The 15,010-nt window shown below is 32.3% G+C and overlaps 1 protein-coding gene and 1 long non-coding RNA gene across 2 annotated transcripts; one reads left to right on the top strand and one right to left on the bottom strand.

Moving 5' to 3' along the window:
- Positions 1-6,565: 6,565 nt before the first annotated feature.
- On the top strand, positions 6,566-10,382 carry LOC113506472. Its single transcript, XR_003401731.1, has 2 exons — positions 6,566-7,304; positions 7,913-10,382. It is a non-coding gene; the product is annotated as an uncharacterized LOC113506472 (long non-coding RNA).
- A 1,352-nt stretch (positions 10,383-11,734) lies between these two features.
- Positions 11,735-14,786, bottom strand: LOC113506471 (piggyBac transposable element-derived protein 4-like). Its single transcript, XM_026889316.1, has 2 exons — positions 13,354-14,786; positions 11,735-11,895 (listed from the first exon to the last, which is right to left on the bottom strand). The coding sequence occupies exons 1-2, from the start codon at positions 14,682-14,684 to the stop codon at positions 11,799-11,801; spliced, it is 1,428 nt and encodes a 475-aa protein (XP_026745117.1). The 5' UTR covers positions 14,685-14,786; the 3' UTR covers positions 11,735-11,798.
- Between the last annotated feature and the right edge of the window lie 224 nt (positions 14,787-15,010).

The raw sequence follows: 15,010 nt of genomic DNA, 5'->3' as shown, positions 1-15,010 counted from the left end.
AGACAATCATATATTAAGCAATGAAATCCAAAATTGAAAAATTGTTCAGCAGAATTTTATAAGTTTAAACAAGTATTTACGACGTCATAGTAGAAGAAATGGTTGGTTGCGAGGTTGGTGAGCAGGGTAGTGTAAGGGTGATAGATGATAAACCTTAATTAACGCCTGATGACAATAATTTTAAGAGTCATTATGAAATTAAATACTGATAATACGTTTTAATTGATAAACAATTGTTTATCTACTCAACTTTGCGTTCTGTAATGGCGACGTATAAAGGAAATTAAAAACAGCAATTTTCTATGATGTCATAGTAAAGGCACTAGTTGTTTGCGAGGTTGGTGGGCACGGAAGTAAGAGTTATGAATATAAATTAACATCTGATAACGATGATAATTAAACACGTCGTGAAATAGGGCCGTAATATTTTATTTGCCAAACAAGTCAATGAAATGAAAATTAAATATGAAATATTCCAAGTTATTGATATTGGATAAATGCCAGTGATATTGAAACACATGGTGAAATGGGCATGTAATACGTTATAATCACTACTAGGAGATTCTAAAAATTTTGCTTACTACGGCGACGTTACAATGGAAATTAAAAACTGAATTAATACGTATAGTAACAGAAAAAGCCCTGGTTGGTTGCGAGGTTGGTGAGCGGGGTAGTAAGGGTGAAGCGAATGTAGATGTAACGGGTAGAGTGGTTGAGCCGAATAAAGATGACAAGTCTGGTGACAACGATGTTGAGACATATTGTGAAATAGGAGCGCAATACATATAAAGAGATGAGCAATTAAGTGTTTCAGGACATAATAAAGCGTTGGTTGGTTGCGAGGATGGTTTTAGGCTGACTGGGCTGGTGCCGATGTGATGCCATAAATTAAGAATCCAAAATAACGCCTGATATATACATATCTGAATTATAAAAAACCAGGGCATTGAAAACTAAAAAAGCATTTAAAGCGTGGTTGCGAGTTTGGTGTTGATGAATATAGAATGTTGACGTGAATAAAAACTATCCCATCTAACGATGGATGACGAATATATTTTAACGCCTTCTCTTATATTTTTTTATCAAACGGCGATGCTGACAATACCATAAAAATGTTGGGAATAGCCACATCGGTTATTTTTACGAAGTTGGATAAAGCTGAACTAAAACGGTTCTAAGAAAGTTGTCAAATGTGGTGAAATAATGTTGTAATGGTAATAATGACGTCATAAATACCTTGTTTGGTTCCGTAGGTGGTTGTTATGTTGATGATGAGTCAAGCAACGTCTGATGACGAGGATAAAAAATGAAAATGATGATTAAAACATACAACGTAAAAGATGAGAAAATGATAATTTGATCATAACAGAGATATTAGCGAATGATATAATATGATTGATACGAGATAAGGTTATGCTTTAAAACACTATAAATGTTTAGAGGAATTATTCTATTATTTTTTAAACGTCAAGATTGGTTGCGTGCGTGATACGGTGTACAAGTATATGGCGAATGTTAAATAACGTATTAAGACGAAAATTTTGGAATATGTACAAATTAGATATGTACAAAATTTACAATTAAGGATTGACTCGACGGTAAATTATGAAAATATTAACAAGAATTTATTCTACTTATTTATAACGTTTTCAACGACTAGGTTGGTTTGCGTGGGTGACGGTGGGTGGTTGTGAGGTTGATGCGGAAGTATATGAAAAATTCTAATTCACGGTTATTCAAGATACCTAATACTGAACCGTCGAAAAATATTGTTGCATCACGTTTTCGTTGAACAACGGTAGGCTCATACGCTATGTTGTAAAAATAATAAAATAAATTATGCATATTATTGATAACGCCTTAACCGCCTAGGTTGGTTGCTTGGCAGGTATTTCAAGGAATTCAAAAAATATTTTTTAGCCCAAGTGCACTCGAGCATGTAAATATTATACCAAGTGCTGCGTTACGTACTTCAATAATGAGTTATGAAGCAAATCCGTATTTTTAGCGATTTAATAATAAATGACAATGATGAATAATAGGTAACGTGATGCTGGATAATAGGTAATATAAAAAGAAGTTGAAAAAAAAAATACGTTTTTATTTTGGAACTGGTACTGAAACAATTTGTATTCATTTATGCAAGCAGGAACAAACTTTATACTTATTTTAATAAATTAGAATTTAATTAATTAAATTTACATAACTACTTATTGTTATTAGATATTTTGCGTATATTTCCAAAAACATTATTTGTAAGTAAGTACTTTAAAATGGGTTTTGTTTTAATGTTTTTATCGTTTTTAATTAATTATTATAAACTTGTGTTATTATTAGTAATCAAGCTACAAGTACTTTTACTGTATTTACATAGATATTATTAACAAACAATTTATACGGTATTACATATTTACAATTACGAAATTAATTATTGTGTTACACGATTTTTTATTATTTAAGTTAAGTATGCGTACCGTTTTTGTAACCTAAATTGGTTGTGTTTCCCCATCTAAATTCTGATGTCGTTTTATATCCGTTTTACCCACATTTCAGTTATTTTAGCAATTGAGGATTTAAGGTTTTATTTGATTTATTTACTTACGTTTGATTATTTACGTCCACGTATTTTTATCGTATTTATAAATTATAATGTAGTTTGCGTAATTACAAATTAAAATACAATGTATGTGTTTATAAATAATCTTATTTCGGTTAAAAGACTCTGGTTTATATAATTACATTCTTCTAATCTTACAGTTGTCGTCAAAATGAAATAGGAAAAAATGTCTGAAATTCGAATAGACCTAAGTTTCTTACATATGAATGGAAAAAACATAATGATATCTCAATTATTGTATAGACGTTTTCTGCCAAGGGCGATTAATTTGCAATGTAAAGAATTTGCATGGTTTCTTATCACAGAGTGATGGATACTGGTGTAAGCATGAACAAATGTTTTTGTTTCTGTACTTGTTTGTAGATAACAATATTTGTATCACTACAGGTAGATTAAACAAGGGCTTTCCACTGTATAGACAGCACTAAATTGATTGGTATTGAATAAGAAAAATTCACTAAAATTACGCCAATGGTATTGTTTCATTATCACGACGCTTTAACGGCATTAGCTACTAATAATTATACATATTTATTATTGTTTATGTAAGTCGTAACAAAATACGTAATTTCGCACCATAAGTTACATTTCATTCAGGTTGACTACGATTCTCATGTTTGGTTGGGCGCCATTTTACATCATCGGCCCAAAATTCTTAGCTAATTTAGCTATAGAACATTCTTTAAGAGAATGCATTCATGTTCCACAGTGCTATTTTAAATTTAACCGCGATTGCTTCTTACTTGGCTAATGCAGCTTTCTCTAACACAAATTCTATTCAATGCGTTTTCTCTGTCATAGTTTCTATACACATGAATGTTTATATATTATAGAACCACGTGATTGTGTGCTTCTTAAAGCAGTTTAAAAGGCATTTTTAACGGTGTGTACCAAAAAGTGTTCATATGCAAACCGCACGATAAAGCTAGGCTGCGTATTATGCTAATTTTTCATTAAATTTAATGATACTTTCCATGTGAACGTTTGAAAATCTATCTTACTGTTTTTTTTAATACATGACGATGTTTTTGTCAATTTTGATCAATATGTTTCTTAGCTTGATTTTTAATTCAATAGCTAGAATTATTATCAAATTATATTTTAACAGATGTCGAAGACAATATTTGAAGAATAACCAAACTGTTTCGAGTTTTCGTGTTGTTGTCAATATTCTGTTGTCAAACTAACAAAATTGTTTTCGACCTTTTTATTAGTCTAGGATATTTAACCAAATGTCTGACGTTTAACCTACCTATTGACAATAGGTTTTGGTTGTTTTTATCTTTATGTATTTCGCGACAAGTGTGTATTTTATAATTTGTATTAATTTTATGTTTATTGCGATACATTTGTATATATGCGGATAAATATACTAATTATGTTTTAATCTGATTATTGATTAACACGCTAAACATTATGTAAAAATACTACCAGCACTTACTAAGTAAGTCCACTAGGCTAAACCTTAGACTTAATAGATATGAAGGTATTTTTAACGTATTTTAATATCGTAAAAACGGCAAATAAGCAAGAGTGGTCTAGGCATTTTAATTGACATGCAATCAATAAAGTTGCATTAACGTTTATAAATATATACGTTACATTAGTTACATAAGTGTAATAACGGAATTAAATATGTTTTTTTTACGAAATAAGGTCAAATGAGCGTCAGCAAATATAAAACACCACGTTAGGTTAGGTAGGAATTTTAGTCTAAGATTGATTTTACTTTTCTAAATTGTGAGGTAGGAACGATTATTTTAATGAACAGTTGATAGTTGTAAGTAGTGCTTAAGTACTAGGTTGCAGGGCGTTTTGAGTCGTTAACAAACAGTTTAAATATAGGGTAGGGTTTTGACAGGATGAACCTAAGTAAATAATATGTCGGAAAATTTGAAGTTTATATAGGTCAGCTAGTAAGATGACGATTTTTTTTTGGGATTAAATAGGATATTAAAAAGTTATACTTGAAGTGAGGATATTAAAAAAGTAGCGCGCAAAGAGTAGAGAATATAGAATATTATTTAAGCTAGGGAATGTCGAACAATGGCAAATATATTCTTATGGTTATAAAGACCGAACTTATGCATATAATTTTTTAGTCAATCGATTTAGGCTTAGCATACTTTATATCTATAGTTCTTAATTCTTACGTTTCGTTTAGTAATTACACTACTAGATTATAACGTTTACTATTATCTTATGAAGCTCAATATCTATTTATGTTTAGTCAGAAAGTGTACGAGCAGGTTTTCTCGGTTAACGAAGTGGTATAAGGAAAGAACATAGCACAATAACACCACATTATAAGATTAGGAACAGCATCACAGATAGTTTTAGTTTCATAGTGGTGGAGTAGGTCAAGTTTAATATATAGTGCAAAGATTAATAATAACGTCTGATTTAGTTCTTAATCGCAATAGTTATAACCTGTAATAGTTTCAAGTTTAGTTATGTGTGCGTCAGGTTACTAAACCGTCTTTGTTAAACTATTACCAGATCTACAAAAGTTTAGTTTCATCAGTACGTCTCGTTTAGTCAACAGGCTGATATTGCCACTAGGTTTCATGTGTCTAGATAGTAAATTTGCAAATGTTTATCCTATTTCAACTTTAAGATTAGTCAATAAAACTGGAAGTAAGTCTAGAAGGAAAGATATATGTAATTATTTGTTAGAATATAGTACAGTGTAGGTGTCATAATATAATAAAACGTCTTTATATCTACCATTTTAAGTATAATAGTTCTTCGTATATTTATTATTAGGTTTAGGGTAAGAGTTTAGGGTCTGTTTATCACGTTTAGTCTAGGTGTCTTTATCAGCAGGTTTAGTTTTATAGGCTATACGAGTAAAACGATAGGTCTTAGTTTAACAGTCTCGAGTGAACCCATAAATTACTTTAAGATAAGTCAACCGGCGAACTAGATCTACTAGCTAGGCGGATCTTAGTGTAAAAATTCTAGGTATTCTATCTATAGTTTAAGTCTTTGTTAAGACAGTCTTAGTCAGCATTAGAAACCGATTATAATGTATAAGAAAATTACGTTCCGTTAGAACTTCTCTGACAAGTCAGTTATAATGATTTATTCATATATTGATATCTCATTTTTAAGTATGTATTCGTTATTCGTATTTATGAAAATGGACTACCTAGGGTTTTGATAACAGTTGCAGGCTATATTTTGACTATAATTAAACCACACGTTTATTTCAGTTACATTTTATCAACAACAACAATTTATATATTATTGATTTAATAAGAAACTTCGTATTTAACAAAGGCGACATAAACGTTTTAAGGTATATCACTCAATGGACTCGCAAGATTTTAAGGCGCAAAATTTATTACTGGAATTTAAAAGAAATTACAAACTAAATATAAGAACATATCGTATAAGATAACGGATAAGCATTAAGTATACTGCAAACGGAACTACTTAAATAAGCGTCATAAAACAAATACTATATTACACATACATAAGAGAATACGAACTTAAAATTATTGATCAAATAGAAATATGATTAGGAAGGTATAATTATGATGAGACATGATATTTGTTGCTAGGTACGATAAGTCATAAGTGTAATATCTATATAATGTACAAAATAATTTTAATAACTCCACAATACTCCACATCATCGACGTTTTCGTAACGAAAAATGATCAAGCAACATGCTACATGGAATTGGAATACCATCACTAGATTTTAAATAGTCCTAGAGTGACACTATAAGGGCTTTACATCCACGCTTGTAGGTTAGGTATATGTACACCGAACCATACACAAACTCTACGCCTAGTCATGCCAACGCACACGTTTAAATTGAATGTTAGCAAAGTGAGACGTAGCCAGTGTTTTATCCATTGCTCTTGTGACAGCACACAGCTCGGTAGCTAAACTATGTGTGGAAAGTGAATTATCCTTTGCCCCATTTGTCCGTACGCTACCCAATCCCAACAGCATGACCAATAATTTCATTACCTTACATTAATTATTTCTTTTTCATTATGGATGGAATTAGTTACTGTATGTGCTTCAGATAGTTCGGATGTAGCATGTTGGTAAATTACTGCCTTCTTCATTTTTATTGCAGTTTTAAAATGTGGGTTTGGTTAATTTCGTCTTTGTCCACACTTAGAGTGAAAATGTTGTCTGTATTACCTTCTTTTGCTTAATGGGGTTGATGTAAAGCTGTACATATTCCTCTAAAACGTTCGCTTATTGTTACTAATTCGTACCTTAGATGCATTCAATAACTTCGAATATTTATTGTTGATATTATGCATTGGGATTTTACCGAGTCTTCACGCTTATTTTACACGTTTAAATGATACTTTACATATTTTTAATTTACTCGTTAGTGGGGTCGGCTTACTGTCTGAATGAATATACACACCGCTCGTTAAAATATACTTTTAAATTCTTATGTAATGTATTTTGTTGTTTAATATTATTTCAGGAGCTAAAATTAACTGTTCACGTATTTAATGCCACCGCTTGTCCTGCAGACCCCGTAAGGTTCCGTCGTTAAACAACATGGCCGCCTGTCCTATCTACAAAACTATAGACAAATAGTTTCACCAATTTACCAACTCGTTATCGTGGACTGCGCAGGATGGACCCTAGATATTCACCAGTATTAATAACACCTCCGTAAATTAGAACGAAATAATTAAAATTCAAGGTATTAATATAGATTTATTTTAATTTTTCTTCATTTTATTGCGATATTCACTAACGTTATTGGGCACGAGACGAGTTCTTTAACTTTTTTTGCAATTCGGTGCCCGATTCTGCTAATTTTTACAATGTCGAAAATCTTGGAAATTTTCGCTTAGCGCATTTTGATAATGCGGTTTATTACATAGAGTAGCAAACACATGAGGTTTCTACGTAAACTGAACTCACACGATCGATGCGTTTCGACGGTAAAACTATTAGCAGAATTCAGGATGTTCCATTCGAATGGAACAGTTCTAATATGATATTCCACACACTAATACTAGTTTTATGATTAGCACTCATTTTTACGAACACAAAGCATGTTAGCATATTTATCGCATCCCATTGATTACAATGGCTTAAACTGACATCACCTATCATTTACCAAATAGTTGGTACCAAGAGAGATACTTGTCTGAAGTATTGTCTGAATGCTTACCAACAGTAAATGTTAGTGTTAATTGTACTAACTCATTAGAGTATCGTTATAATTAGAAGAATCTGTTTTCACATGAAACCTTGAAGACGCGGAGTTAGATTTAACTATTGCAAACTTATTTAATTTTTCAGATGTTTTATTATTATGTTGGCGGCGTCAGGCAGGCTTATTATCAGCGGATCTTAGGCAGCGCTGTTAGTCCGTTACGAAAGTCGAACAAAACTTGGCAGCAGTATACACATGAGGCGCATATGAGATTATATATTTAGGTATAACTTTATATATATTCACTAGCTATATATATTTATAATTATAATGTCTGATACTGATTATGTGTTAGGACAAATATACCGTTCGATGTTTTGGATTTATTATGCAATACATTATTTACGTTGTTTAATTTAGTAAGGGGTCAGAAAATATTTTATTATGAACATGATTTATTATTCTCATAGTTTGTATTTCATTCACATGTTAGAGTTTAGTACATAAATTATAGGTGTAAGTTGATTTATTACGGAGTTCCAAGTGTAATGTTGATCTTATAGAGAAGTGATAGGTATGAAAATGAGCACAATAAACCGGGCGATGACTTAGGTTATTTTATGAATAGGTTAACGTTATTATTATCACATTCAGTGTTTGACAACTTACAGTAAACTAGATTAAAGTCGGATAAAACTTTGCAGTAATTAGATTAATGCTTAGATTAAATTATTGTACCGATAGCAGCTGTGACTACAGCTTAGATATTACGGAATAGTGTTAAGTCGTAGGCTAATGTTTTAGCTTGTATTATTTGGCTAGACTAGGTAGGACCGTAGCCCCTGGTATTTAGAGTTTGGGCAGGCCGTAGATTCAGGACGTCCGTATTTAGACTCCACAAAACGAATCTGGAAGAAGCCTAATTTGTTGGCAGGCTTAGACTAAAACTTCTAAATTCACAGGCGCGGCTTCTCCTCACCGAGCTTAGGAATGTAGGCAGACAAGCTAGATAAGTTATTATATTATTACATAGGACTGTAATCATAAAACGTAGAAGTATATTTTCAGTAATTCTAAGTGATAATGGCTGCTATTGAGATATTATAATTTGCAATTATTGTAAGGTTATTTAAAGTTACACTTTAGGAAGTATTTAGATTTAGTCAAGTCATTCGCTTCGGATCACATGCCCTTGATTGCAATTTTCTGCCGAAAACTAATTCTGAGGAACTCGTTCAAACTAAATGGAATCCTAAAAAATCTAAATCGATAATTTGTGTACGTTATGATAAAACTTTAATATTTTGTATTTAAAATTAAATTGTAAATTCGAACGTTTTCTGTATTAATTGTTCTGCCCCGAACTTTAAATTAATTCTGTTAAATAGATAAACTTGAAAATAACATCTTTACTTCATTCAACACAGAAGAAAAACTATTGACGTCTGTAAATCGTTGTAAATTTTATTAATAAACCATTAGTAAATCGAAATATAGCATTTATTTAACTTTGTGTAAATTTTACTATCCTTGACATTGACTCTCGTCTTCGTTTATTGGACTGCATATATTTCGTCACTTGTTTAAAATTTACTTCTCAACTAGAAAGCAAATTTTTAATCAAATATCATTCGATTTTTACAAACAAAACAACTTATTTTATATATGTAGATCTACTGCGATAGAAAAAGTCATAATTATTTTTCGACTTACATTCCTCTTGAATAGGAGAGACATAGATATAATCTTAACTTAGTTTATATCACCTAGTAGTAGATCTCATTAGTTAGGATACCTAGATATACCTACATAGATAAATAAGTTATATGTATAGGTATCTATATATTATTTAAGAAACGAATTATATAAAACATATCTATTTTAGTTACCTAAACAAATTAATTTAGTTTAGAATACTGAGTTATATAAAATAGGTAGAATTATGTACCCTTAAGTTCCTGTATCTTAGGTACGTTGCAAGTAATTTTAGGAACCTAATTTGAATAGGCAGGTTTTTTTTGTTTTAAAAACAAATACCTTATCTTACTGACTTAACAATACCTTCCCAAAGAATATGATCTAATCGATAAAATTATAAGTTCTACAAATTATTAAGGAATTTCGAAAATTACTTAATTATTTGGTTTAATCAAAACTGTAGGGAAAAATACCACAAGTGCCTTACCTTACTAACACTATGATACACTTTAGTATTGGGGAATAATAATCTATTGATTTATATCAATACAGCAATGTGGGGAAATATGCAATTTTTATTTATGTTTTGACTGACTGACATTGTCGCATTTTATCTAGAGGACTGTTCTCCCTTTGATATTAAATAAATTAAATTTCTATTTAAAATGAGGTTTTTGAATGAGCATAGGTAATTCGACTTACTGACAGACTGACAATAATCTCAGTCGAGCCCTCTCAATTTGTATCAAAATCTATTATTTAATTGGCTAGAAACTAGTCCTTTTATTTTTGTCCCTGATAGGTCCCTGACTCAGGTAAAATTCTTAGTAACAGTAAAAAAGAAAAGAAATAAAAGAAATTGTAATCTACTGAGTTTCTTGCCGGTTCTTCTCAGTCGATAGTAGGTTCCGAACCGGTGGTCCATTTCAAATCACTTTAAAAATAATAAATACAAAGCAAATATTCAAAAGTAATTTTAACCTTTCGTGTGATTGACCCACGCTCGTAATAATTACCGTCGTATGCACGGCCGAAATGAAATGGCGCGAGGAAGCGGCGAGCGTTCCTTTGTATGTGTGTGTAAGCATTTTAAATTTCGCGCCATAACATAGACCGGTGATACAGGATGTTTATTTTTGATTGTTGAAAAATCTTTAATGCTGGATTAGAAATAAAAAACGTGTACAAAATTGTATCTTTTTATTTATTAAATTATTAACAAACATTAAAAGTTGTTCCTTATAATTAGTTACAAATAAAAAAAAATTAATTGGTTTATTTTAATCTAAAAAAATTTCCTTTCTTTTTTCTTTTTATTGTCTTTTTAAATCTTTTCGTTTCCATTCCTTCTGAATTTTTCAAGATCAATTATAATTTACGTCGCCTCCTTCTATTCAAAATCTGATCTTGCAAAATTTATAATTGAAGCAATGGAAACAAAAATACTTAAAAAGACAATAAAAATAAAGGAAAAATTTCTAGGAAAAGGATAATTTTCTAAATAATGACAATAACCATAGAATAAAAATGACCACTTTACGGAAAAAGGAAGGGTAATGAGTTTGACACCCTATGTATGTATGTATGTATCTGAATCGGTTGTTAGACCGTAGCTCAAAAAGTACTCATCAGATTTTGACAAATGAGGTGTCGATTGATTCGTCTTAACACCAGGAGTGTCATAGGCTAGTTTTTTCTATAAAAAATAGGCTACTTTAAAAAAAAAGCCGATGAGACAGAAAAAGTTGCACTAAATAAATTGATTTCTTCACAAATAACGTACTTGCATTAGTTTTGATTCAATGAGTATTGAAATACCATTTGGCATTACAAATATTACTTAAAATAAATAAAAAATAAAATAGCAAAGATTGAATAATTAGAAATTGTTCGACCTGCTAGCGCCATCTCTTGTGTGTTGACCGTATTATTTGGAAATGCTCTAGACACGGTATTTGTCCTGAACGTGAAGTTTGAGTAATTGTCACAAGCCACCAAAAAGAGAAAAATAAAAATAAAAGTTATAAAAACTAAAACCCGACTACGGAAAAAAGCATCTGAAAAGTATGAAACAAGAATATATTCCAGAATCAACGAAATACGGTAGTGAGCATCTCCAGGTTATGGCCGTAGTCGCATGCCATTGTAAGCACTTAAATAAGCACGCATAAATCATAACGGCATGCGAATACGGCCATAACCTGGAGATGCTCACTATACCGTATTTCGTTGATTCTGGAATATATTCTTGTTTCATACTTTTCAGATGCTTTTTTCCGTAGTCGGGTTTTTTTGTGGCACGATGTTAGTTATACCTACATTAGCGACAAAATTTTATAAATTTTCGAGAGTGTGGTATTCAATCCAACATTGACCGAGACAAAGGAACTTCTGACACTTCTGGCAAACGGTGTTAACTTCTTTCCGTATTTTTTTTAACCTTTCGTGTGATTGACCCACGCTCGTAATAATTACCGTCGTATGCACGGCCGAAATGAAATGGCGCGAGGAAGCGGCGAGCGTTCCTTTGTATGTGTGTGTAAGCATTTTAAATTTCGCGCCATAACATAGACCGGTGATACAGGATGTTTATTTTTGATTGTTGAAAAATCTTTAATGCTGGATTAGAAATAAAAAACGTGTACAAAATTGTATCTTTTTATTTATTAAATTATTAACAAACATTAAAAGTTGTTCCTTATAATTAGTTACAAATAAAAAAAAATTAATTGGTTTATTTTAATCTAAAAAAATTTCCTTTCTTTTTTCTTTTTATTGTCTTTTTAAATCTTTTCGTTTCCATTCCTTCTGAATTTTTCAAGATCAATTATAATTTACGTCGCCTCCTTCTATTCAAAATCTGATCTTGCAAAATTTATAATTGAAGCAATGGAAACAAAAATACTTAAAAAGACAATAAAAATAAAGGAAAAATTTCTAGGAAAAGGATAATTTTCTAAATAATGACAATAACCATAGAATAAAAATGACCACTTTACGGAAAAAGGAAGGGTAATGAGTTTGACACCCTATGTATGTATGTATGTATCTGAATCGGTTGTTAGACCGTAGCTCAAAAAGTACTCATCAGATTTTGACAAATGAGGTGTCGATTGATTCGTCTTAACACCAGGAGTGTCATAGGCTAGTTTTTTCTATAAAAAATAGGCTACTTTAAAAAAAAAGCCGATGAGACAGAAAAAGTTGCACTAAATAAATTGATTTCTTCACAAATAACGTACTTGCATTAGTTTTGATTCAATGAGTATTGAAATACCATTTGGCATTACAAATATTACTTAAAATAAATAAAAAATAAAATAGCAAAGATTGAATAATTAGAAATTGTTCGACCTGCTAGCGCCATCTCTTGTGTGTTGACCGTATTATTTGGAAATGCTCTAGACACGGTATTTGTCCTGAACGTGAAGTTTGAGTAATTGTCACAAGCCACCAAAAAGAGAAAAATAAAAATAAAAGTTATAAAAACTAAAACCCGACTACGGAAAAAAGCATCTGAAAAGTATGAAACAAGAATATATTCCAGAATCAACGAAATACGGTATAGTGAGCATCTCCAGGTTATGGCCGTATTCGCATGCCGTTATGATTTATGCGTGCTTATTTAAGTGCTTACAATGGCATGCGACTACGGCCATAACCTGGAGATGCTCACTACCGTATTTCGTTGATTCTGGAATATATTCTTGTTTCATACTTTTCAGATGCTTTTTTCCGTAGTCGGGTTTTTTTGTGGCACGATGTTAGTTATACCTACATTAGCGACAAAATTTTATAAATTTTCGAGAGTGTGGTATTCAATCCAACATTGACCGAGACAAAGGAACTTCTGACACTTCTGGCAAACGGTGTTAACTTCTTTCCGTATTTTTTTAAGGAGCAACGAACGCAGCGGTTTCTTTTAATTTTGTTTCTTTTGCTCCCCGCTCGATCTTCTAAAGAATCTGCATAGATTGGAAAGTGATTATCACCATCTAAGCGGAGAAGAGCAGGAGGATTTATTAGCCGAGATAAGGTCAAATTTGGGTATTTCTGAGCCAGTTGCTCCGCCAATTTATATCTGAATTGCCTGTGGCTGAGGGGATTTGTGCTGTTCTCGCGATGTATGATAAAAATGTTCAAAATGCTAACATTTATTAGCCGTTTGAACACTTTCAAGTACCATTTCATCCCCCTTTTGCGTTCCATTAAGTACATGGACAGCATTTGATCTTTTAAATCTACACCGCCCATGTACTTATTGTAGTCGTGCACAACCACAGGCTTCAATATTTGTTGTCCTGCTCTTCTTCCAGGCAACATGTCCGCATTGTGGTAAGTCGACACTGTGGTTACTAATTTAACGTCTTTCCAGGATAAGACAGATACGTCACCACAGTGTCTACTTACCACTGCTGCTTTTTGAAGTTTCCTTTCGTTGAGAATTTGTATGTCCCTCGGTGTCCCCATTCTTCGCCTGTTCAGAGTTCCGATGACATCGGTCTTATTCAACTTTAAAAATCGTGTCAAAGTAACTGAATTATAAAAGTTATCCATTACAAGACAGTGACCTTTGTTGAGGAATCTTTGCATGAGCCTTAGCACCACTTTCGCACTTGCGCTCGTAAAGCCATACAAGGAGTCCTCCGCAGAGTCCCCTGTCTGTGGATATTTTTTTCCCGTGTAAACCTCAAATTTGAGCAAATAGCCTGTAACCGCCTCGCAAAGTTCATAAAATTTGATACCAAACCGTGCTGCTTTTGTACGGATACACTGAATCCAACTCAAGCGTCCTTTAAAAAGCAGCAACGATTCGTCAATGCTTATTTCTCTGCGAGGCGTGTACATGCTATTAAACTTTTTATTACAATGGTCAATGATGGGTTGTATCTTAGCAACTTTACGATCGGAACCATGAACACTGATAGTATTGTTATCGACAAAGTGCAGGAAACGCATGAGTAGCCAGTACCGTTTTATACTCATAAGTTTACGAAAACCTGGCATGGCCAGGGTACCCGTGCTCCAGTATTCACTCACACGTCCTGCGACCATCAGCGACATAAAAATCATCACCGCAAAGAGCTTGTACAGCTCATCAGTAGTGGTTTCTACCCAATCATTTAATCGAGAATGCGCCGAGATACCGTCCGGTAACTCGGATGCTTGCGCTATCGTTTGCCAGGCATACTCGTTGGTCTGTGCCACAATACTGTTCATTATATCGTGATCCCAAACATGAGTGAATAGCTTCAGAGGATCTGTTTCCTTAATATTGGGACCTCGCTCGCCTGCCTGGGAATAATAATTATCAATTGTGTATCTCCGTGCTTGTGAAGATGAGTAGGGAGAACAATGAATTATTATAAAAAGCATTTTTTTTGGAAATATTTTTTACCCCGACGCAAAAACAGCATGTTAAGTTTGACATATCTACCTGTCCGTGAGCATTATAGCTCCCGAACGAATAAACGAATTAATTCGTTTGGTATTAAAGGTGAATTATGTGCGAATGTTCTTGGACTTTGGGTTCTGAGGGTCAGTTT

The sequence above is a fragment of the Trichoplusia ni genome (genome assembly GCF_003590095.1).
Source record: "Trichoplusia ni isolate ovarian cell line Hi5 chromosome 17 unlocalized genomic scaffold, tn1 tig00000787_group16, whole genome shotgun sequence".
In the NCBI taxonomy this organism is placed as follows: domain Eukaryota; kingdom Metazoa; phylum Arthropoda; class Insecta; order Lepidoptera; family Noctuidae; genus Trichoplusia; species Trichoplusia ni.
This window is presented reverse-complemented; position numbering and strand designations above follow the sequence as displayed.